Source organism: Salvelinus alpinus, chromosome 31 (assembly GCF_045679555.1).
Source record: "Salvelinus alpinus chromosome 31, SLU_Salpinus.1, whole genome shotgun sequence".
Classification (NCBI taxonomy): Eukaryota; Metazoa; Chordata; class Actinopteri; order Salmoniformes; family Salmonidae; genus Salvelinus; species Salvelinus alpinus.
The window spans coordinates 32,159,611-32,186,211 of NC_092116.1; the positions used below are offsets into that span (position 1 = coordinate 32,159,611).

The window sequence follows — 26,601 nt, forward strand, 5'->3', positions numbered from 1 at the left end:
AATGTTAGAATGTTAGAATGTTATAATGTTAGAATGCTAGAATGTTAGAATGCGAGAATGCGAGAATGCTAGAATGTTAGAATGCTAGAATGTTAGAATGTTAGAATGTGAGAATGCTAGAATGTTAGAATGTGAGAATGTTAGAATGCTAGAATGTTAGAATGCTAGAATGTGAGAATGCTAGAATGTTAGAATGTTAGAATGTTAGAATGCTAGAATGTTAGAATGCTAGAATGTTGGAATGTTGGAATGTTAGAATGCTAGAATGCTAGAATGTTAGAATGCTAGAATGTTAGAATGCTATAATGTGAGAATGCTAGAATGTTAGAATGTTAGAATGTGAGAATGCTAGAATGTTAGAATGCTAGAATGTGAGAATGCTAGAATGTTAGAATGCTCCTGGCATTCTCTCATGCCTGGTGTTGTTCCAACCTGTCCTTGAACAGAGCTGGGTGCTATTTTCTAGACTCCTTAAGAAGTTAAGATGTTGACTTGGGCCCTATTGTCCAAAACTTTAAGGCAGCAGGGAAGCTAATCAGCTATTCAGTAGCTATTAACAAGCCTTGTCTTGATATATGGAGATGATACTAACACTGACAGAATGTTCCAGGGAAGACAATGGAAACCTGACTAGTGATTGGAACACCGATCGACATTCTAACGGTACACCTGGGGATTCGGACAAAAACAATGTGTTCTGGGAGTGTTCCATCGTTAGCAATTTCCTTAGAGAACATGTTCATTAATGAATTCACACCAGCGGTAAACAGGTTACGGGTTGTTCAATAAAACAATCACCCAACAACAACATCAACAATGTGGGGCATAGAGAAGTGGATACCATGACTCTGTTACCTACTTCAACCGAAACCCTTGAAGTGTTTACAGATCAAGAGGACTGAATAAATGTAAGCAATATGGCAATAATACTCCATTGCTGACACCTATCCAGCAACGTCAGATCTGTGAAGGAATCGAGAGATGGCATCGAGCACAACGTTACCCACGATGGCATCTTAACTGCTATTGGCAGAGCCACCGTACAGACCAGGAAGTGTTACCATGACGAGTAAACAGGAAGTCCCATGTTTACGTGACTCCTCCCTCTCTCTGGCTGCGTTGCCCCCTGATAACAAGGTCACATTCCGTAGATTCCGCAGCCCAAACTTCATTGTGATCTCCAAACTAAGCGGTTTCTTAAACCATCTTATAGAATCCTGGGCCCAAGCATAAAGCTTTAGCTCAGCGGGCTAACACAGCCTTGCAGCAGGAGATGCTGGGTGCGAACCTGGTCAGTGCCAATTACATGTAGCTAGTCATACATTGTATCATGGTCACTAGCGTGGTCTCAAATCTGTTCATAATGTATTGAACACTCCTATGGTCATCTGTCACAACGAACAGATCTGTCCGTCTCTGGAATTCTCTTAGCTTGTCCGTTTATTAGAATGTACCAAAAAACAAACGTCAGAAGGGAAGTTCCTCAGAGAGACCAACTCTCCCCCCCACAAACCTCGTCTCTGAGTGGAATAGACCGGTCAATCCTCCCTTCTGTCCGATATCACAATGGATCATTCCTTATGTGTTTTCCTGCTGTTATCAGGAGGAATGATCAATCACTATGAAAGCTAATGATAACTTCCCAACTCACTCACTCTCTCACACACACACACACACACACACACACACACACACACACACACACACACACACACCACACACACACACACACACACACACACACACACACACACACACACACACACACACACACACACACACACACACACACACACACACACACACACACACACACACACACACACAGTCTTGTACAGCTAACCTTGCGGGGACATACAATTCAGTCCCATTCAAAATCCTATTTTCCCTAACCCCTAACCCTAAACCTAACCCTAATCCTAACCCGTACTCTTACCCTAACCCTAACCCTAACCTTAACCCTAACCCTAACCCTAACCCTAAACTTTATCCTAACCCTAAACCTAGCTCCTAACCCTAACCCTACAACTAACCCTAGCTCCTAACCTTAATATTGAACTTAATTCTAACCCTAACACTAATTCTAACCTTAACCCTAAACCCCCTAGAAATAGCATTTGACCTTGTGGGGACTAACAAAATGTCCCCAGTTGGTAAATTTTTACTTTGTTTACTATTCTTGTAGGGACTTCAGGTCCCCACAAGAATAGTTAAACACGTCCACACACACACACACACACACACACACACACACACACACACTTTCCCAACTCTGTCCTTTCTGGGAACTGAGGAAACGTTCCTGATGCTGTCTATTCTGGGATCTAGGGAAACTTTCCTGATGCTGTCTATTCTGGGATCTAGGGAAACTTTCCTGATGCTGTCTATTCTGGGAACTGAGGAAACCTTCCTGATGCTGTCTATTCTGGGAACTGAGGAAACGTTCCTGATGCTGTCTATTCTGGGATCTGAGGAAACGTTCCTGATGCTGTCTATTCTGGGAACTGAGGAAGGATTTGTATTATGTGAAGTGGTGATATACAGTGCATTCAGAAAGTATTCAGACCCCTTGACTTTTTCCACATTTTGTTACGTTACAGGCTTATTCTAAAATGTATTTTTTTTTTAATTCAGTCATCTATCTACACACAATACCCCATAATGACAAAGCAAAAACAGGTTTTTATACATTTTTACAGATTATTTTATTATAAATTAAATATCACATTTACATAAGTATTTAGACCATATACTGAGTACTTTGTTGAATCACCTTCGGCAGCGATTACAGCCTTCGAATATTCTTGGGTATGACGCAAAAAGCTTGGCACACTTGTATTTCGGGATTTCTCCCATTCTTCTCTGCAGATCCTCTCAAGCTCTGTCAGGTTGGATGGGGAGTGTCGCTGCACAGCTATTTTCAGGTCTCTCCAGAGATGTTAGATCGGGGTCAAGTTTGGGTTCTGGCTGGCCCACTCAAAGACATTCAGAGACTTGTCCCGAAGCCACTCCTTCATTGTCTTGGCTGTGTGCTTGGGGCCTTTGTCCTGTTGGAAGGTGAACCTTCACCCCAGTGTGATCCTGACTAGTCTCCCAGTCCCTGCCGCTGAACAACATCCCCACAGCATGATGCTGCCACCACCATGCTTCACTGTAGAGATGGTGCCAGGTTTCCTCCAGACGTGACACTTGGCATTCTGGACAAAGAGTTCAATCTTGGTTTCATCAGACCACAGAATCTTGTTTCTCAGCAGAGTCTTTAGGTGCCTTTTGGCAAACTCCAAGCGGGCTGGCATGTGCCTTTTACTGAGGAGTGGTTTCCGTCTGGCCACTCTACCATAAAGGCCTGATTGGTGGAGTGCTGCAGAGATGGTTGTCCTTCTGGAAGGTTCTCCCATCTCCACAGAGGAACTCTGAAGCTCTGGCAGAGTGACCATCAGGTCAACCTTCCCCAGAACTTTGCCTTGACACATTCCTGTCTCGGAGCTCTCCAGACAATTATTTCGACCTCATGGCTTGGTTTTTGCTCTGACATGCACTGTCAACTGTGGGACCTTATATAGACAGGTGTGTGCCTTTCCAAATCATGTCCAATCAATGGAATTTACCGCAGGTGGACTCCAATCAAGTTGTAGAAACATCTCAAGGATGATCAATGGAAACAGGATGCACCTGAGCTCAATTTCAAGTCTCATAGCAAAGGGTCAGAATAATTACGGAAATAAGGTATTTTGTTTTTTATTTTTAATAAATTTGCAAACATTTCTAAAAACCTGTTTTTTGATTCATCATTATGGGGTATTGTATGTAGATTGATGAGGGGGGGGAATATTTAATCCATTTTAGAACAAGGCTGTAACGTAAAACAAAATGTGTAAAAAGTCAAGGGGTCCGAATAATTTCCGAATGCTCTGTATTTATCTAGAAAACACTATGACCCGGCTTGGTGTCACGAACGTTTAAAGGAGCGGACCAAGGCGCAGAGTGAGTTGAATTCCACATACTATATTATATAGTGAAACTACCGAAAACAATAAACAAACATAAAACGAACGTGAAAGCCGTAGTGCTAAACACACATACGCAAACAGTATCCCACCCAGCAGGTGGTAACAGGGAACCCTTAAGTATGATCCCCAATTACAGACAACCAACATCAGCTGCCTCTAATTGGGAACCACACCAAGAGCACCAACATAGAAATAAAAAGACTAGAACACCCCTTAGTCACGGCGTGACCTACAACACCATAGAGAACCAAGGGCTCTCTATGGTCAGGGCGTGACACTTGGTCGCAGATCTGTGTGGACTCTCTCCAACTTGCTGTCGTTGTCAAGATAAACGTGTTTTTGGTAAGGAGCTGGCAAGAGATCCAAAACAGACTGACATCCCAGGCTACCAATTACCTCATTAGAAGCTTCCCCAGGTAATTTCCTCACTGTAGCTAGAAACCATTCCTACTGTTCCTTCCCATCTTCAAAACATGAAGCTCAAACACACACAAACCCTAAACGGACCTGTTCCTCCCCATCTTCTCATGATCCTTGACCACCAAATGAAGCTCAGCTCCTGAATCCAGAGGTATTCCCTTCAGGTCCCACTCAAAACCCTGGGAGAGACGACAGGAAAAATGTATTATTACTGATACACTACAGTATATTAGAGTATTCACCGCTGTATATTATAAACCGGGTGGTTCGAGCCCTGAAATGCTAATTGGCTGAAAGCCGTGGTATATCAGACCATATACCACACCTCCTCGGGCCTGATTTCATAAATACACACCTCATTCCAGACAGGGTTTATGTTATTCTTGATGACTTTTGTCTTCTTTTTTGATCCTGGAAAACAAGGAGAGAAGAAGAATTAGAAAATATATAATTATTTTTAAACAGAAATGCAAAACATCAGAAAGTGTATCTGCTAGTGTTATATATGTTAGTGTTATCAATGTGTTTAACCATCAGTGAGTGGTCCTTGCAGAGACTTGGCTAGGTAGTAATCGTGTTGGACAAAGCAGTACTTCCTGTAACATAAAGGTTCTGAGCAGTGACTTCCTGCCAATCAACATTCAAACAGGAAGCAGGAAGTAGAAACAGGAAGTAGTCAGAGTGACAGACCAAAGAAATGCCAGCAGGGAGATGGATGGAGGTTATCTTATCACAGAACACTACCTCACCTTTGGTACAGAGAGAACACCCAGAGATATTTACATTTATCAGTACCAGTTAAAAGTTCTAGAACACCTACTCATTCTAGAATTTTTCTTTATTTGTTACTATTTTCTACATTGTAGAATAATAGTGAAGACATCAACACTATGAAATAACACATATGGAATCATGTAGTAACCAAAAAAGTGTTAAACAAATCAAAATATACTTTGACTGGTACTGTACATACACACACACACACACACACACACACACACACACACACACACACACACACACACACACACACACACACACACACACACACACACACACACACACACACACACACATACACCAGTGGAGGCTCCTCAGAGGAGGAAGAGGAGGAAGAGAAGGAGCATCCTCAGTGAATTTCATAAAAATACAAATTGTGAAACATTTAAAAAGTTATCCTTTTAGATAAAACACATATTAATCACATTTTACCAAGTAATTGCAGCTTGAACTGACATGTTGTTCACCAAATCAAAGGATCAGAGAATGAATCTAGTACTGAAAGCATTAGCGATAGCTAGCTAGCGCCGCAGTGCATAAAATGTGCTGAGTAATTGACTCAAAAAGAGAGAAAGACAATAGTTGAACAGTTTTAAACAAATACATTTCTTTACAAATGAAGAAGCAAGACCAGATTGTATTTTTTTTTACTTTCAGTTTCACTTACTTAGCTAGAAAATTTAGCTAGCTAGTTTAGCCTACTCAAACACTCTGCTCAAACAGAGGGATGCTATGTTAGCTAGCTGGCTATGACTATCCAACACAACACTGGAACTTCTCCAAGTCAAGGTAAGCTTTTTGGTTTTACTAATTTATTGCCACGGGGCCCGCCGGTGTAAGTGCTAAACTGCTTGCTGACTGTACACTGTAACTTTACTGCATGATTGTAGCGGGTTAACTAACACATTAGTTCTATTAGCTATTATGTTAATTGACCTAATATGGTGTAGGCTGTGTGTAGCGGTTATGGTATGAAGGTTATGAATGATATGGTTTGGCTTGGAAAGTTTTTTTTCCGCCTGGTCACATACAGCTGATGTGTTGTGCATTGAAGTCTTCAAGCGAAGGGATGAGGTGAGAGGAGGAAAGCGCATAGATGCGAGAAGGAATACAACGTGGCTGCTATGAAAGTGAACTGTGTTAATGCGTGATCGGGGGTGTATTCATTCCGCCGATTCTGTTGAAAAATGTTTCTTAAATGAAAGCAAAGAAAACAGGGATTTGTCAAATAGAAACTCACGTTTGCAACTGTTGGACTAATGATTACACCCTAGATAAGCTAGATGCAGGCAAGAGTGTGTAAGGTGGTTTTGAATGTGTCACTGTCTATCATCTCAAATGTTTCTCTCGACCTGTGTGCACCTATGTTGTAAACTTTCACGAACCTACCAGACAAGCTAAATTACTTGTATGCTCGCTTCGAGGCAAGTAACACTAAAACATGCATGAGAGCACCAGTTGTTCCGGACGACTGTGTGATCACACTCTCCGCAGCCGATGTGAGTAAGACCTTTAAACAGGTCAACACAGACGGATTACCAGGACGTGTACTCCGAGCATGTGCTGACCAACTGGCAAGTGTCTTCACTGACAGTATTACTGTCTGTAATACCAACATGTTCCAAGCAGACCACCATAGTCCCTGTGCCCAAGAACACAAAGGTAACCTCCCTAAATGACTACCGACCCGTAGCATTCACGTCTGTAGACACGAAGTGCTTTGAAAGGCTGGTCATGGCTCACATCAACACCATTATCCCAGAAACCCTAGACTCACTCCAATTTGCATACCGCAACAACAGATCCACAGATGATGCAATCTCTATTGCATTCCACACTGCCCTTTTCACACCTGGACAAAAGGAACACCTATTTGAGAATGCTATTAATTGACTACAGCTCAGCGTTCAACACCATAGTGCCCTCAAAAGCTCATCAATAAGCTAAGGACCCTGAGACTAAACACCTCCCTAAGGACCCTGAGACTAAACACCTTTTCCCGTAGTCCATGATTGTGGACTACGGGAAAAGGAGGAACGAGCACGCCCCCATTCTCATTGAGTGGAACCGGTTGAGAGCTTCACTAAGATAGTCATGAAGAGGGCACGACAAGGCCTATTCCCCCTCAGGAGACCAAAAAGATTTGGCATGGGTCCTCAGATCCTCAAAAACTTCTACAGCTGCACCATCGAGAGCATCCTGACTGGTTGCGTCACTACCTGGTATGGCAACTACTCGGCCTCTGACCGCAAGGCACTACAGAGGGTAGTACGTATGGCCCAGTACATCACTGGAGCCAAGCTTCTAGCCATCCAGGACCTCTACACCAGGCGGTGTCAGAGGAAGGACCTAAAAATTGTCAAAGACCCCAGCCACCAGAGTCATGGACTGTTCTCTCTGCTACCGCACGGCAAGAGGTACCGGAGCACCAAGTCTAGGTCCAAAAGGTTTCTTAACAGCTTCTACCCCAAAGACATAAGACTCCTGAACAGCTAATCAAATGGCTACCCAGGCCCCTCTTTATAATCTATGCATAGTCACTTTAACTCTACCTACATGTACATATTACCTCAATTACCTCGACTAACCGGTGCCCCCGCACATTGACTCTGTACCGGTACCCCCTGTATATAGCCTCCACATTGACTCTGTACCGGTACCCCCTGTATATAGCCTCCACATTGACTCTGTACCGTAACACCCTGTATATAGCCTCCACATTGACTCTGTACCGTAACACCCCTGTATATAGCCTCCACATTGACTCTGTACCGGTACCCCCTGTATATAGCCTCCACATTGACTCTGTACCGGTACCCCCTGTATATAGCCTCCACATTGACTCTGTACCGTAACACCCTGTATATAGCCTCCACATTGACTCTGTACCGGTACCCCCTGTATATAGCCTCCACATTGACTCAGTACCGGTACCCCCTGTATATAGCCTCCACATTGACTCTGTACCGTAACACCCTGTATATAGCCTCCACATTGACTCTGTACCGGTACCCCCTGTATATAGCCTCCACATTGACTCTGTACCGGTACCCCCTGTATATAGCCTCTACATTGACTCTGTACCGGTACCCGCTGTATATAGCCTCCACATTGACTCTGTACCGGTACCCGCTGTATATAGCCTCCACATTGACTCTGTACCGTAACACCCTGTATATAGCCTCCACATTGACTCTGTACCGTAACACCCTGTATATAGCCTCCACATTGACTCTGTACCGTAACACCCTGTATATAGCCTCCACATTGACTCTATACCGGTACCCCCTGTATATAGCCTCCACATTGACTCTGTACCGGTACCCCCTGTATATAGCCTCCACATTGACTCTGTACCGTAACACCCTGTATATAGCCTCCACATTGACTCTGTACCGGTACCCCCTGTATATAGCTTCCACATTGACTCTATACCGGTACCCCCTGTATATAGCCTCCACATTGACTCTATACCGGTACCCCCTGTATATAGCCTCCACATTGACTCTGTACCGGTACCCCCTGTATATAGCCTCACATTGACTCTGTACCGTAACACCCTGTATATAGCCTTCACATTGACTCTGCACCGGTACCCCCTGTATATAGCCTCCACATTGACTCTATACCGGTACCCCCTGTATATAGCCTCCACATTGACTCTATACCGGTACCCCCTGTATATAGCCTCCACATTGACTCTGTACCGGTACCCCCTGTATATAGCCTCCACATTGACGCTGTACCGTAATACCCTGTATATAGCCTCCACATTGACGCTGTACCGTAATACCCTGTATATAGCCTCCACATTGACTCTGTACCGTAACCCCCTGTATATAGCCTCCACATTGACTCTGTACCGGTACCCCATGTATATAGCCTCCACATTGACTCTGTACCGTAACACCCTGTATATAGCCTCCACATTGACTCTGTACCGTAACACCCTGTATATAGCCTCCACATTGACTCTGTACCGTAATACCCTGTATATAGCCTCCACATTGACTCTGTACCGTAACACCCTGTATATAGCCTCCACATTGACTCTGTACCGTAACACCCTGTATATAGCCTCACTTGTTGTTTTACTGCTGCTGTTTAAATTATTTGTTACTTTTATTTTTTCTATTTGCTGTTATTTACTTATATATTTTTTACATAACACTTATTTTTAAAGCATTGTTGGTTAAGAGCTTGTAAGTAAGCATTTCACTGTATTCGGACGCATGTGACAAATAACATTTGATTTGATTTGATCCATAGGCTAGGCTGTAGCGACCTCATGATGGGTATAGGGAACATTCTAGTATCATTTAGTAACCTAAAACTATCACTGTTACACTGAACTGGGTGAATATGAATGACAGTAACCTAAACCTATCACTGTTACATTAAACTGGGTGAATATGAATGACAGTAACCTAAACCTATCACTGTTACATTGAACTGGGTGAATATGAATGACAGTAACCTAAAACTATCACTGTTACATTGAACTGGGTGAATATGAATGACAGTAGCCTAAACCTATCACTGTTACATTGAACTGGGTGAATATGAATGACAGTAACCTAAACCTATCACTGTTACATTGAACTGGGTGAATATGAATGACAGTAACCTAAACCTGTCACTGTTACATTGAACTGGGTGAATATGAATGACAGTAGCCTAAACCTATCACTGTTACATTGAACTGGGTGAATATGAATGACAGTAACCTAAACCTATCACTGTTACATTGAACTGGGTGAATATGAATGACAGTAACGTAAACCCATTAATGTTACATTAAACTGGGTGAATATGAACGACAGTAACCTAAACCTATCACTGTTACATTGAACTGGGTGAATATGAATGACAGTAACCTAAACCTATCACTGTTACATTGAACTGGGTGAATATGAATGACAGTAACCTAAACCTATCACTGTTACATTGAACTGGGTGAATATGAACGACAGTAACCTAAACCTATCACTGTTACATTGAACTGGGTGAATATGAATGACAGTAACCTAAACCTATCACTGTTACATTGAACTGGGTGAATATGAATGACAGTAACCTAAACCTATCACTGTTACATTGAACTGGGTGAATATGAATGACAGTAACCTAAACCTATCACTGTTACATTGAACTGGGTGAATATGAATGACAGTAACCTAAACCTATCGCTGTTACATTGAACTGGGTGAATATGAATGACAGTAACCTAAACCTATCGCTGTTACATTGAACTGGGTGAATATGAATGACAGTAACCTAAAACTATCACTGTTACTATGAACTGGGTGAATATGAATGACAGTAACCTAAACCTATCACTGTTACATTGAACTGGGTGAATATGAATGACAGTAACCTAAACCTATCACTGTTACATTGAACTGGGTGAATATGAATGACAGTAACCTAAACCTATCACTGTTACATTGAACTGGGTGAATATGAATGACAGTAACCTAAACCTATCACTGTTACATTGAACTGGGTGAATATGAATGACAGTAACCTAAACCTATCACTGTTACATTGAACTGGGTGAATGGAATATGAATGACAGTCATCCAACATGCTGTAATAGAAATAAGGCCGTGCTCATAAATAAGTAAATACTCCTCCCTTGAAGGTGGACACCCTTTCAAATGATTCAGCTATTTCAGCTTCCCACATGAAGGAAGAAGTGGGACTATGACTATTGTCTGGTGGTCAGAGTCCTAAAAACACGTCCTCTTTATCAGAGACGAGGGACTAGTTTTGATATCTTGTTACAGGGTTCGATTCCTGTATAGTGTTCTTTTAAAAACACCTCGGCCCTTCGGAGGAAAGAGAGCGGGGCCGTGTGTGTGTGTGTGTGTGCCTACGCTTGCATCCGAAGCCTATCCTTAAAATGCACACAACATAATTCCCAGGAAAGCGGGCAGCTTTTGTTGGAATGATATCTCACCAACAGGAAGTGACGCAATGCTCACTTCCTGGTTCTGAATGAATGGGGCACGACTTGGAAATGTCTGTCTTAAAATAGCCCCTGACACACACACACACACACACACACACACACACACACACACACACACACACACACACACACACACACACACACACACACACACACACACACACACACACACACACACACACACACACACACACACACACACACACACACACACACACACACACACACACACACACACACACACACACACACACCCTAAAGGAGAGCTATGGGAAGGCTATGACACAGACAGACTGTAATAACTGAGTTATTGAGGTGTGGAACATCAAGACTTCAAAAACAGGAACTGAGGATTTCCTCTCCTTAGACTCCCTCACCCTGTCTCACCTCTCTCCTCACCCTGTCTCTCCTCACCCTGTCTCTCCTCTCTCCTCTCTCCTCACCCTGTCTCACCTCTCTCCTCTCTCCTGACCCTCTCTCACCCCTCTCCTCACCCTCTCTTCCCACCTCTCTCCTCTCTCCTGACCCTCTCCTCTCTCCTCACCCTCTCTTCCCTCCTCTCTCCTCACCTCACCCCTCTCTTCCCTCCTCTCTCCTCACCCTCTCTCACCCCTCTCCTCTCTCCTCACACTCTCTTCCCTCCTCACTCCTCTCTCCTCACACTCTCTTCCCTCCTCACTCCTCTCTCCTCACCCTCTCCTCACCCCTTTGTCCTCACCCCTCTCTCTCTCTCCACCTCCACTGCTTGGATCCTCTTGACAGATCCTCAGGTTGGCACCTCACAAACTTCCCCCATTTTTCTTTTTCTGTCTCTCAGCAACAAGAGAACAGAGAGCTCTCAGAACAGCTCTCTCTCTCCTTATTTATCTCCCTCTCTCTCCCTCCCTCTCTCTCCCTCCCTCTCTCTCCCTCCCTCTCTCTCCTTATTTATCTCCCTCTCTCTCTACCTCTCTCTCTCTCTCTACCTCCCTCTTCTTTCTCTCTCCCCTTATTTATCTCCCTCTCTCTCCTTATTTATCTCCCTCTCTCTCCTTATTTATCTCCCTCTCTCTCCTTATTTATCTCCCTCTCTCTCTACCTCTCTCTCTCTCTCTACCTCCCTCTTCTTTCTCTCTCCCCTTATTTATCTCCCTCTCTCTCTCTCTCTCTCTACCTCCCTCTTCTTTCTCTCTCCCCTTATTTATCTCCCTCTCTCTCTCTCTCTACCTCCCTCTTCTCTCTCTCTCCCCTTATTTATCTCCCTCTCTCTACCTCTCTCTCTCTCTCTACCTCCCTCTTCTCTCTCTCTCTCCTTATTTATCTCCCTCTCTCTCTCTCTCTCTCTCTCTCTACCCCTCCCTCTCTCTCTCTCTCTCTCTCTCTCTCTCTCTCTCTCTACCTCCCTCTTCTCTCTCTCTCTCCTTATTTATCTCCCTCTCTCTCTCTCTCTATCTCTCTCTACCTCCCTCTTCTTTCTCTCTCCCCTTATTTATCTCCCTCTCTCTCTCCCTCTCTCTACCTCCCTCTTCTCTCTCTCTCTCCTTATTTATCTCCCTCTCTCTTTCCCTCTGTGTGTTTTACCTCCTCTGCAGTATCAGCATCAGATATCATGGCCATTTATAGACATCAGACACCATAATTACAGAACTGCCTCACTGCTCTGACTAACCAGCTAGCTGTGGAGAGAGAATTAGGGAAAATATCTCTTCTCTCTTGGGTTTGGAGATTTGTCTCACCGTTTCCATTAATGCACACAGTTATATAGACACATTAATATAGACACAGTTATATAGACACAGTTATATAGACACAGTTATATAGACACAGTTATATAGACACAGTTATATAGACACAGTTATATAGACACAGTAATATAGACAGTAAAATAGACAGTTATATACAGTGGTGTAAAGTATTTAAGTAAAAATATTTGAAAGTACTACTTAAAACCTCTTAGGGCTAGGGGGCAGTGTTTGGTTATTCAGATAAATGACGTGCCCAAAGTAAACCGCCTGTTACTCAGGCCCAGAAGCTAGGATATGCATATAATTGGTAGCATTGGATAGAAAACACTCTGAAGTTTCATAAACTGTTAAAATAATGTATGTGAGTATAACAGAACTGATATTGCAGGTGAAAACCCGAGGAAAATCCATCCAGAATAAAAAAAAATGGAGGTGACTGCTCATTCAAATGCTTGTTTATGGGAAAATCAAAGGAAATCCTCCCAGATTACAGTTCCTAGGGCTTCCACTAGATGTCAACATTCTTTAGAAAGGTTTTCAGGCTTGTTTTTTGAAAAATGAATTTGTAGTTTTTCAAGGTGGCTCTCATTTGGACTGTAGTCTTGTGGCGTGGGTTGATGAAGGCGCGCACTTCGTTATTTATCTCCGGTATTGAACATACTATTCTCCGTCTTAAATTGTATTGTTTATTTACATATTAGGGTACCTGAGGATTGATTAGAAACGTTGTTTGACTTGTTTGGACGAAGTTTATTGGTAACTGTTGGGATTCCTTTGTCTGCATGTTGAACTAGTGGAACGGGTGGATTACTGAATCAAACGCACCAACTAAACTGACTTTTTTGGGATATAAAGAAGGACTTTATAGAACAAAACAACCTTTTGTTGTGTAGCTGGGACCCTTGGCATTGCAAACAGAGGAAGATCTTCAAAGGAAAGTGATTTATTTTATCGTTATTTCTGACTTCTGACTGGATTAACAAGAAGGTAAGCTTTTAAATGATGTAGGACTCTTGTATGTTCATGAATGTTTAATATTACGATTTTGTAAATTGAATTTGGCACGTTCCAGCTTCACCGAATGTTGATGATTTTGATCCCTTTAACTTCTTCTTAATAGGGGGCGCTATTTTCACTTTGGGAAAAAATCGTGCCCAAATTAAACTGCCTCGTACTCTGTTCTAGATCATACAATATGCATATTATTATTACTATTGGATAGAAAACACTCTGAAGTTTCTAAAACGGTTTGAATTATATCTGTGAGTAAAACAGAACTCATTTGGTAGCAAACTTCCAAACAGGAAGTGAAAATTCTGAAAATGGGGCTCTGTGTCAGGGCCTGCCTATTCAACTGGCTTATATTTATGGATCTGTATGCACTTCATACACCTTCCACTAGATGTCAACAGGCAGTAGAATGTTGAATGGGGTGTCTAGCTTGATGTGAGACCGAATGAGAGCTTTTGGAGTGACAGGTCCGCTCTTTTGTCAGTATTCAACTGAGCACCAGGGAACCTCACATTGTCTTCTGAAATACGTTAGGTATACACGACGAAATGCTCCGGCTCTGATTTTATTGGATACATATGAGAAAAACATCATAAAGTAGGATTTTCAACCGAGTTTGACCAGTTTATTCGACGTTTATTGGGACTTTTGGAATTTTTCGTTCCATGCGCTAAGATTTCTTGGACATGTGCCCTCCACATGGCTAGCCAAAGTTGCTAATTCGACAGAAGAAATGGACATTCTAAAACAAAACAACGATTTATTCTGGAACTAGGACTCCTTGCACTACATTCTGATGGAAGATCATCAAAAGTAAGAGAATATTTATGATGTTATTTCGTATTTTTGTGGTTTGTGTTGGCTCCAACAAGGCGGAGAATTGTTGGGCGCTGTCTCACAATATTGCATGCTGTACGTTGTACTATAGTTATTTTGTTTTATCTAACACAGCGGTTGCATTAAGAACCAGTGTATCTTCCATTTGCTGTACAACATGTATTTTTTAGTAAAGTTTATGATGAGTTTTTTGGTTAGATTACGTGACTGTCCAAAATTTCTCCAGACAATTTGGTGCATCATGGCTACGTATTCACAATGTAAAATCACGATTTATACCTCTAAATATGCACATTTTCGAACAAAACATAAATGTATTGTATAACATGATGTTATAAGACTGTCATCTGATGAAGTTGTTCAAAGGTTAGTGATTAATTTTATCTCTATTTGTGGGTTTTGTGAAAGCTATGTTGGTGGTGAAAACATGGTGAAAACATGGCATTGTGTGTTTGGCTATTGTGGTGAGCTAATATAAATATATAATGTGTTTTCGCTGTAAAACATTTTAAAAATCGGAAATGGTGGCTGTATTCACAAGATGTGTATCTTTCATTTGCTGTATTGGACTTGTGATTTCATGAAATTATATTATATGATATCCCTGTGGCGCTAGGCTAGGCTATGCTAGTCAGCTGATGAGGAGGATCCCGGATCCGGGAGGGAGAAGCGGTAGAGGCGTGCGCTTAAGTCGTTTTCTGTACTTTACTTTACTAATTACATTTTTGAAAACTTTTACTTCACTACATTCCCAAAGAAAATTAGGTACTTTTTACTCCATACATTTTTCCTGACACCTAAAAGAACTTGTTACATTTTGACAGAAAAATTGTCTAATACACACTTATCAAGAGAACATCCCTGGTCATCCCTACTGCCTTTGATCTGGTGGACTCACTAAACAGAGAACGTCCCTGGTCATCCCTACTGCCTCTGTTCTGGAGGACTCACTAAACAGAGAACATCCCTGGTCATCCCTACTGCCTCTGATCTGGAGGACTCACTAAACAGAGAACGTCTCTGGTCATCCCTACTACCTCTGATCTGGAGGACTCACTAAACAGAGAACATCCCTGGTCATCCCTACTGCCTCTGATCTGGAGGACTCACTAAACAGAGAACATCCCTGGTCCTCCCTACTGCCTTTGATCTGGAGGACTCACTAAACAGAGAACATCCCTGGTCCTCCCTACTGCCTTTGATCTGGAGGACTCACTAAACACAAATGCTTCGTTTGTAAAGGATGTCTGAGTGTTGGAGTGTGACCCCTGGCTATCTGTCAATTGAAAAAATACCAAAATGGTGCTGTCTGGTTTGCTTATTATAAGGAATTTGATATAGACACACATCGAGGTGGAATATGTTCTACACACAGTGCTGATCTTGATGTATGAACAGGGACTGTGTCCTAAACGACACCCTATTCCCTATAGGGCTCCAGTCTAGTGCACTATATTTATTTATTTTATTTTATTTTACCGTTATTTTACCAGGTAAGTTGACTGAGAACACGTTCTCATTTGCAGCAACGACCTGGGGAATAGTTACAGGGGAGAGGAGGGGGATGAATGAGCCAATAGGGTGAGAGGAGGGAATAGGGTGCCAGCCCTGGTCTAAAGTAGTGCACTATATAGGGAATAGGGTGCCATTCAGGACGCAACCCATAAAAAACGTGTTTATTCACTTTGCTGAATTCCTGAAGTTGTTGCAAATCGACAGGGTCAAGTCTTGCTGACAGAGAGACAGAGAGAGAGAGAGAGAGAGAGAGACACAGAGAGAGAGACACAGAGAGAGAGACACAGAGAGAGAGACACAGAGAGAGAGCAATGAACCAGGGAGCAACAACTGTCCTAGCTCCATAATAATTATCTGAGCTACACTGAGAACAACATTGACAAGGTAACAGCAAAACCAGACGCTCTTATCCAGAGTGACTCAAAATAACTTTGATTTATAGAAACGGTCTGAAACATGTCAAATCATTACACACCAACTACATGTTTCAGTCAGAGGGATAGCGACAAAACTTGGGCTTGTGGTACGGATGCCACGTTGCCACGGGAACTAGGACCCACATGTCAGTCTGATGGCACCAGGAACAGGAAATGGATGGAACAAAGAGAGGAAGTAAGAGCAGTTAACCTCCCATGTTAGTCCGACAGACATTTACCGCATTAAAGGTGATGGAAAAATACAAGATAATGTGCTCACCTATTATAATGTAATACCTTTTTCATTCATAATAAAGTCATGTTCATAACATAATATGTTAATAATAATTATTGTTATTGCTTACAAGATAAATTAACATTCATACGTTTTCACTGATAAATAAAAGCCACTGCCTAAACATAATCACAACGTGCAACGTGTAATGTAATAACACATCTGTGGTAATGTATCAATTCTCTTCATCATTACATTATTAGCTAATAATGGATCAAAGGGAGAAAACAGAAATGTCCATCATGATAATGAGGAAAACCCCTGACCAATGAAACCACAGAACACCTCTTTCTTCAACCTTTTTCCCGTAAAGCAAGAAGTTTCTCTGAGGTAAAACCCAAGATTGAAATTTCTACCATGCACTGTTCGTTTCTGAAATCAACCCTACGTGATATACCATCTAGTCATAACACCCAGGGTCTGACCTGGGACACCAGGTGACTGGACTTTCTGACCAGTCAGTGACATTAATCAATCGATTAACTACAAGGAAGAAAATATCTAACTGTACCTCTTACACCCGTTCACCTCTGGCCCCTGACCCCTGACCCCTTACCTCTGAAAATGACTCCACACAGAGGATCACTAAGACGACCATCCTTCTCCCGCAGGTTGCTGGCCCGTTGGATAACACACCTCAACATGGTGCCGCCGTGGCAACACACCTGGCAACGCACCCGGCGACGGTGATGACCCAAGCAAAGATCCCCAGTGACAATCGCAAACCCCCCCTCCTCGGGGTAACGAAACTGTTACTGCTCTCACAGGTGAGGAGAATGTCTTGACATCTCTCACACACACACACCTTCTCCGTAATGTGTATATGAAGGTGTGTGTGTGGTACTTAGGCACCAAGTCCAAATGTTGAGCTTCAGTTTAAAGCTAAAGAGTCTTCCACTGCCTTTCCTACCCGGTGTCTCAAGATATCTCCTTCTCACTGTCACACACAGACCGCCAGCGAGCAGGGAACACACACACAGACCGCTAGCGAGCAGGGACACACACACACTCGTAGGAATGGCTACCCTCCCAGCTCCAGCATCACACCGTGTGATTACAAAGGAAATCTCAACATTTCCTGCTCTCTCTTCCTCCCTCTCTTCCTTTATATCTCTCTCTATTTCTATCACCCAGACAATCTCTCTCTCTAACAGCTGGATTTGGACATTGACTAGAGGGGATGTTTAGTTCAGCATGTTTAAGGGATGATCGAACACAGATCTAGGATCAGCCAGATACTACCCTAAAAAACTAAGAGATATATAGTTAGCATAGACATGTAAAACTTTATACCAAAAGCGCACACAATGACAATAACAATACTGACCATAGTTCCCCCGTGTGTTCATAAAGGGACATTCCCAACTTTATCTTCCTATTCCCCCGTGTGTTCATAAAGGGACATTCCCAACTTTATCTTCCTATTCCCCCGTGTGTTCATAAAGGGACATTCCCAACTTTATCTTCCTATTCCCCCGTGTGTTCATAAAGGGACATTCCCAACTTTATCTTCCTATTCCCCCGTGTGTTCATAAAGGGACATTCCCAACTTTATCTTCCTATTCCACTTCACAGATCAGGTCAGAAAACAGCTGGGGGATTCCTGACTCAGACAAAGCAGTGTGACACAAACGCAGAGTACCAACACAAAGAGTCTCTGAAACACTCAATCAGAGAGCGCCCCCTACAGTCTCAATCAGACAGTGCCCCCTACAGTCTCAATCAGAGAGCGCCCCCTACAGTCTCAATCAGACAGCGCCCCCTACAGTCTCAATCAGACAGTGCCCCCTACAGTCTCAATCAGAGAGCGCCCCCTACAGTCTCAATCAGAGAGCGCCCCCTAGTCTCAATCAGACAGCGCCCCCTACAGTCTCAATCAGAGAGCGCCCCCTACAGTCTCAATCAGAGAGCGCCCCCTAGTCTCAATCAGACAGTGCCCCCTACAGTCTCAATCAGACAGCGCCCCCTACAGTCTCAATCAGACAGCGCCCCCTAGTCTCAATCAGACAGTGCCCCCTACAGTCTCAATCAGACAGCGCCCCCTACAGTCTCAATCAGACAGTGCCCCCTACAGTCTCAATCAGAGAGCGCCCCCTACAGTCTCAATCAGACAGTGCCCCCTACAGTCTCAATCAGACAGCGCCCCCTACAGTCTCAATCAGAGAGTGCCCCCTACAGTCTCAATCAGAGAGCGCCCCCTACAGTCTCAATCAGACAGCGCCCCCTACAGTCTCAATCAGAGAGTGCCAACTACAGTCTCAATCAGAGAGTGCCACCTACAGTCTCAATCAGAGAGCGCCCCCTAGTCTCAATCAGAGAGCGCCCCCTACAGTCTCAATCAGACAGTGCCCCCTACAGTCTCAATCAGAGAGCGCCCCCTACAGTCTCAATCAGACAGTGCCCCCTACAGTCTCAATCAGAGAGCGCCCCCTACAGTCTCAATCAGACAGTGCCCCCTACAGTCTCAATCAGACAGCGCCCCCTACAGTCTCAATCAGAGAGTGCCCCCTACCGTCTCAATCAGAGAGCGCCCCCTACAGCCTCAATCAGACAGCGCCCCCTACAGTCTCAATCAGAGTGTGCCAACTACAGTCTCAATCAGACAGTGCCCCCTACAGTCTCAATCAGAGAGCGCCCCCTACAGTCTCAATCAGAGAGTGTCCCCTACAGTCTCAATCAGAGAGTGCCCCCTACAGTCTCAATCAGACAGTGCCCCCTACAGTCTCAATCAGACAGTGCCCCCTACAGTCTCAATCAGAGAGCGCCCCCTACAGTCTCAATCAGAGAGCGCCCCCTACAGTCTCAATCAGAGAGCGCCCCCTACAGTCTCAATCAGAGAGCGCCCCCTACAGTCTCAATCAGAGAGTGCCAACTACAGTCTCAATCAGAGAGCGCCCCCTACAGTCTCAATCAGACAGCGCCCCCTACAGTCTCAATCAGACAGCACCCCCTACAGTCTCAATCAGAGAGTGCCCCCTACAGTCTCAATCAGAGAGTGCCCCCTACAGTCTCAATCAGACAGCGCCCCCTACAGTCTCAATCAGACAGCGCCCCCTACAGTCTCAATCAGAGAGCGCCCCCTACAGTCTCAATCAGACAGCGCCCCCTACAGTCTCAATCAGACAGCGCCCCCTACAGTCTCAATCAGAGAGCGCCCCCTACAGTCTCAATCAGACAGTGCCCGCTACAGTCTCAATCAGAGAGTGCCCCCTACAGTGCCTTGCAAAAGTATTCATCCCCCTTGGTCTATTTCCTATTTTGTTGCATTACAACCTGTCAATTAAATTGATTTATATTTGGATTTCATGTAATGGACAAACACAAAACAGTCCAAAATGGTGAAGTGAAATGAAAAAAATTACTTGTTTCAAAAATCTGCAGATTTTTTAAACTATAAAGTGTTGTGCATATCTATTCACCCCCTTTGCTATGAAGCCCCTAAATAAGATCTGGTGCAATTACCTTCAGAAGTCACATAATTAGTTAAATAAAGTCCACCCAGGCCTCCCGGGTGGCGCAGTGGTCTAGGGCACTGCATCGCAGTGCTAGCTGCGCCACCAGAGTCTCTGGGTTTGCGCCCAGGCTCTGTCGCAGCCGGCCGCGACCGGGAGGTCCGTGGGGCAACGCACAATTGGCATAGCGTCGTCCGGGTTAGGGAGGGTTTGGCCGGTAGGGATATCCTTGTCTCATCGCGCTCCAGCGACTCCTGTGGCGGGCCGGGCGCAGTGCGCGCTAACCAAGGGGGCCAGGTACACGGTGTTTCCTCCGACACATTGGTGCGGCTGGCTTCCGGGTTGGAGGCGCGCTGTGTTAAAGAAGCAGTGCGGCTTGGTTGGGTTGTGCTTCGGAGGACGCATGGCTTTCGACCTTCGTCTCTCCCGAGCCCGTACGGGAGTTGTAGCAATGAGACAAGATAGTAATTACTAGCGATTGGATACCACGAAAATTGGGGAGAAAATGGGATACAATTTATTTAAAAATAAATAAAATAAAATAAAATCCACCTGTGTGCAATCTAAGTGTCACATGATCTCAGTATATATACACCTGTTCTGAAAAGCCCCAGAGTCTGCAACACCACTAAGCAAGCAGCACCATGAAGACAAAGGAGCTCTCCAAACAAGTCAGGGTTGAGTTATAAAAAAATATCCGAAACTTTGAGCATCCCACGGAGCACCATTAAATCCATTCTTAAAAAATTGAAAGAATATGGCACCACAACAAACCTGCCAAGAGAGCCCCACCCACCAAAACTCAAGGACCAGGCAAGGAGGGCATTAATCAGAGAGGCAACAAAGAGACCAAAGATAACCCTGAAGGAGCTGCAAAGCTCCACAGCGGAGATTGGAGTAACTGTCCATAGGACCACTTTAAGCCGTACACTCCACAGAGCTGGGCTTTACGGAAGAGTGGCCAGAAAAAAAACATTGCTTAAAGAAAAAAATAAGCAAACACGTTTGGTGTTCACCAAAAGGCATGTGGGAGACTCCCCAAACTTAAGGAAGAACGGATTTCTGGTCAGATGAGACACAATGTAGCTTTTTGGCCAGCAAGGAAAATGCTATGTCTGGTGCAAGCCCAACACCTCATCACCCCGAGAACACCATCCCCACAGTGAAGCATGGTGGTGGCAGCATCATGCTGTGGGGATGTTTTTCATCGGCAGGGACTGAGAAAAACTGGTCAGAATTGAAGGAATGATGGCTGGCGCTAAATACAGTGACATTCTTGAGGGAAACCTGCTTCAGTCTTCCAGAGATTTAAGCTGGGACGGAGGTTCACCTTCCAGCAGGGCAATGACCCTAAGCATACTGCTAAAGCAACACTCGAGTAGTTTAAGGGGAACATTAAAATGTCTTGGAATGGCCTAGTCAAAGCCCAGACCTCAATCCAATTGAGAATCTGTGGTATCACTTAAAGATTGCTGTACAACAGCGGAACCCATCTAACTTGAAGGACATGGAGCAGTTTTGCCTTGAAGAATGGGCAAAAATCCCAGTGGCTAGATGTACCAAGCTTATAGAGACATAGCCCAAGAGACTTGCAGCTGTAAATGCTGCATGAGGTGGCTCTGCAAAGTATTGACTATGGGGGGGGGGGGGGGGGATAATTTTTAAAGTTTTCAGTTTTTTTGTCTTATTTGTTGTTTGTGTCACAATAAAAAATATTTTGTATCTTCAAAGTGGAAGGCATGTTGTGTAAATCAAATGATAAACCCCCCCCAAAAAATCTATTTTAATTCCAGGTTGTAAGGCAACAAAATAGGAAAAATGCCAAGGGGGGTGAATACTTTCGCAAGCCGCTGTACAGTCTTAATCAAACAGCGCCACCTACAGTCTTAATCAGGCAGCACCACAGCGCCATCTACAGTCTCAATCTGACATAGCAATTTAGACATGAAAAACAGAAAACAAGTCACCCTATATGTGAGTGTGTACTATGAGACATGACCAGGCTCAAGGCTAGTTGTGAACATCATAACAACAGCATCATGTTGCTGTACGGGTCTGGCTGTAATCGATCACCGTGGTAACACTGGGTATCACCGTGGTAACAGAGGGGACACTCTCAATCACAGTCATGATGCAGCATTTTTTTTTTTATGGACCAGTGTCTGGTTCGTATCACTGGTGTTGTATGAGTAAGCACACACGTACACACACACACACACACACGCACACACACACACACACACACACACACACACACACACACACACACACACACACACACACACACACACACACACACACACACACACACACACACACACACACACACACACACACACACACACACACACGAGAAGCATATAATAATACAAAGCTTTATAAAAACTAATTTTTTATTTCCTCAGGAATGTGTGGCATTTAGGGCAGAGACAACATGAGCTGTGTGTGTGTGTGTGTGCGTGCGTGCGTGTGTGTCAAGGAGAGAGGAGGGGGAGATTGGGTGAGAGAGCAAGAGAGTAAGAGAGAGAAAGGCAGGCTATGTGCACACTGCCCACAAAATGAGGTGGAAACTGAGCTGCACTTCTTAACCTCCTGCCCAATGTATGACCATGTTAGAGACATATATTTCCCTCAGATTACACAGATCCACAAAGAATTAGAAAACAAACCCAATTTTGATACACTCCCATATCTACTGGGTGAAATACCACAGTGTGCCATCACAGCAGCAAGATTTGTGACCTGTTGCCACAAGAAAAGGGCAACCAGTGAAGAACAAACACCATTGTAAATACAACCCATATTTATGCTTATTTATTTTCCCTTTTGTACTTTAACTATTTGGAGATCGTTACAACACTGTATATATACATAATATTACATTTTAAATGTCTTTATTATTTTGGAACTTTTGTGAGTGTAGTGTTTACTGTTCATTTTTGTTGTTTATTTCACTTATGTTTATATCTACTTCACTTGCTTTGGCAATGTTAACATATGTTTCCCATGCCCTTAAATTGAAATGAAATTGAAAATTAAGAGTGAGATAACAGGGAGAAGAGAGAGAGAGAGAGGAGAGAAGGAGAGAGAGAGAGAGAGAGAGAGAGAGAGAGAGAGAGAGAGAGAGAGAGAGAGAGAGAGAGAGAGAGAAAGAGAGACACAGAGAGAGAGAGGAGAGAAGGAGAGAGAGAGAGAGAGAGAGGAAGAGAGAGACACAGAGAGAGAGATAGAGAGACACAGAGAGAGAGAGAGAGAGACAGAGAGAGAGAGAGAGAGACACAGAGAGAGAGATAGAGATATAGAGAGAGAGAGAGAGAGAGAGAGAGAGAGAGAGAGAGAGAGAGAGAGAGAGAGAGAGAGAGAGAGAGAGAGAGAGAGAGAAGAGAGAGAGAGAGAGAGAGAGAGAGAGAGAGAGAGAGAGAGAGAGAGAGAGAGAGAGAGAGAGAGAGAGAGAGAGAGAGAGAGAGAGAGAGAGAGAGAGAGAGAGAGAGAGAGAGAGAGAGAGAGAGAGAGAGAGAGAGAGAGAGAGAAAGACTGGCTACTGTGTGAAGGGTCCGTTCTGGGATCTGTTCTCTGCACTATTTATATAAACACCATTGGTCAATCTGTTTAAAATGGTCAACTTCATCTCTATGTGGATGATACCATTCCGTATGCTGTTGCCCAGACTGCTGACCTGGCTGAGACAAGGCTACACTCAGATGTTATATATTATATTATATATATATTTTATATCTATGCAGGAATCTGATTTAAAACTTGTGCTTCATACATTAAAAACTAAATTCATGTTGTTTTTAAACTCTCGTAAGAATGTTTCAGATAGATGTTCGCTCGTTAGATGGTTCTCCAATAGAACGTGTTCCAAGCAGATAAATATTCATTTGGATGTGATGTTTAAAAAACATCTACATCGCTTTCGAAAAGTATTTGACTTTTTCCACATTTTGTTACTTTACAGGCTTATTCTAAAATGTATTTAAGCGTTTTTACCCCTCTCATCAATCTACACACAATACCCCATAATGAAAAAGCAAAAACTGCTTTTTTTTTTTTTTAAATGCTAATTCATATTAAAAATAAATAAGAAATGAAATATTACATTTACATAAGTACTCAGTACTTTGTTGAAGCACCTTTGGCAGCGATTACAGCCTCGAGACTTCTTGGGTATGAGATCTCTTTATCATCAACTATTACAGTATGATTGACCTTCCATCTAAATCCTTTAAGTTCCCCAGGTGGTTCTGCAACAGGCAGGCACACAGAACCTCCCTTCAGCCTCCCTTCAGCCTCCCTTCAACCTCCCTTCAGCCTCCCTTCAGCCTCCCTTCAGCCTCCCTTCAGCCCACACTGGTATATTGGAGGGACTTCAGCCCACACTGGTCTATTGGAGGGACTTCAGCCCACACTGGTCTATTGGCGGGACTTCAGCCCACACTGGTCTATTGGCGGGACTTCAGCCCACACTGGTCTATTGGAGGGACTTCAGCCCACACTGGTCTATTGGAGGGACTTCAGCCCACACTGGTCTATTGGAGAGACTTCAGCCCACACTGGTCTATTGGAGGGACTTCAACCCACACTGGTCTATTGGAGGGACTTCAGCCCACACTGGTCTATTGGAGGGACTTCAGCCCACACTGGTCTATTGGAGGGACTTCAGCCCACACTGGTCTATTGGAGGGACTTCAGCCCACACTGGTCTATTGGAGGGACTATTGGAGGGACTTCAGCCCACACTGGTCTATTGGAGGGACTTCAGCCCACACTGGTCTATTGGAGGGACTTCAACCCACACTGGTCTATATCCAAGCAGGCTGTCATGTGCCTTTTACTGAGGATTGGCTTCCGTCTGGCCACTCTACCATAAAGGCCTGATTGGTGGAGTCCTGCAGAGATGATTATCCTTCTGGAAGGTTCTCCCATCTCCACAGAGGAACTCTGGAGCTCTGTCAGAGTGACCATCAGGTTCTTGGTCACATCCCTGACCAAGGCCCTTCTCCCCCGATTGCTCAGTTTGGCCGAGCGGCCAGCTCTAGGAAGAGTCTTAGTGGTTCCAAACTTCTTCAATTTAAGAATGATGGAGGCCACTGTGTTCTTGGGGACCTTCAATGCTGCAGACATTTTTTGGTACCCTTCCCCAGATCTGTGCCTCGACACAATCCTGTCTCGGAGCTTTACGGACAATTCCTTCGACTTCAAGGCTTGGTTTTTGCTCTGACTTGCACTGTCATCCGTGGGACATTATATTGACAGGTGTGTGCCTTTCCAAATCATGTCCAATCAACTGAATTTACCACAAGTGGACACCAATCAAGTCGCAGAAACACCTCAACGATGATCAATGGAAACAGGATGCAACTGCCCTCAATTTGAGTCTCATAGCAAAGGGTCTGAATACTTATGTAAATAAGGTATCTGTTTTTTTATGTTTAATACATTTGCTAAAATTTCGAAAAACCTGTTTTCACATTGTCATTGTGTGTAGATTGCGGAGGATTATTAAGCCTGTTACTTAACAAAATGTGGAAAATGTCAAGAGGTCGGAATACTTTCCGAAGGCACTCTAGCTGGTTAAGAAGCTAAGATTTAAAGTTGGCTTTGTCTACACAAAAACAGATTGCACCTTTTCAGTAAGAAGCAGATTATTCAGTCAACCTGTCGTGCCATAGAGAGGCTTTTATTCTCTATGTTTGGTTAGGGTGTGACTAGGGTGGGCATTCTAGTTTCTTTATTTCTATGTTTTCTATTTCTTTGTGTTTGGCCCGGGTGTGGTTCTCCATCAGAGACAGCTGTCTATCGTTGTCTCTGATTGAGAATCATACTTAGGTAGCCCTTTTTTCCCACCTGTCTTTGTGGGAAGCTGACTTTTGTTTAGGGCACTTAGCCTTTAGCTTCACGGTTTGTTTTTGTTTGTTGTTTTGTTCGGCGTCATTTTTTTTTCCAAATAAAGAGAAAATGTACCCTTACTATGCTGCACCTTGGTCCTCTTCTTCTAACGGCCGTCACACAACCTTTATATCAAAGTGCATCTGCTACTACTCTATAGCCGTTTTAAATCAGCTTCCTGCTTTGCTATAACATCAGACTGTAGCCTTGTCTCAGCCAGGTCAGCAGTCGGGGCAATAGCATACGGAATAGTATCATCCACATAGAGATTAAGT

At 43.7% G+C, this 26,601-nt stretch overlaps 1 protein-coding gene across 8 annotated transcripts in view; it reads right to left on the bottom strand.

Moving 5' to 3' along the window:
- dysf (dysferlin, limb girdle muscular dystrophy 2B (autosomal recessive)) overlaps positions 1-26,601 on the bottom strand; it is a 210,889-nt gene that overhangs the window by 171,228 nt on the left and 13,060 nt on the right. For 7 of the 8 annotated variants that reach the window (XM_071379261.1, XM_071379260.1, XM_071379258.1 and 4 more), the window contains exons 2-3: positions 4,786-4,841; positions 4,518-4,609 (exon numbers count right to left, since the gene is read on the bottom strand). In XM_071379261.1, the coding sequence (XP_071235362.1) occupies positions 4,518-4,609; positions 4,786-4,841 (148 nt within the window). Of the gene's footprint in view, positions 1-4,517; positions 4,610-4,785; positions 4,842-17,538; positions 17,999-26,601 lie in introns of those variants that run through there. The other variant, XM_071379259.1, reaches the window with a different exon arrangement.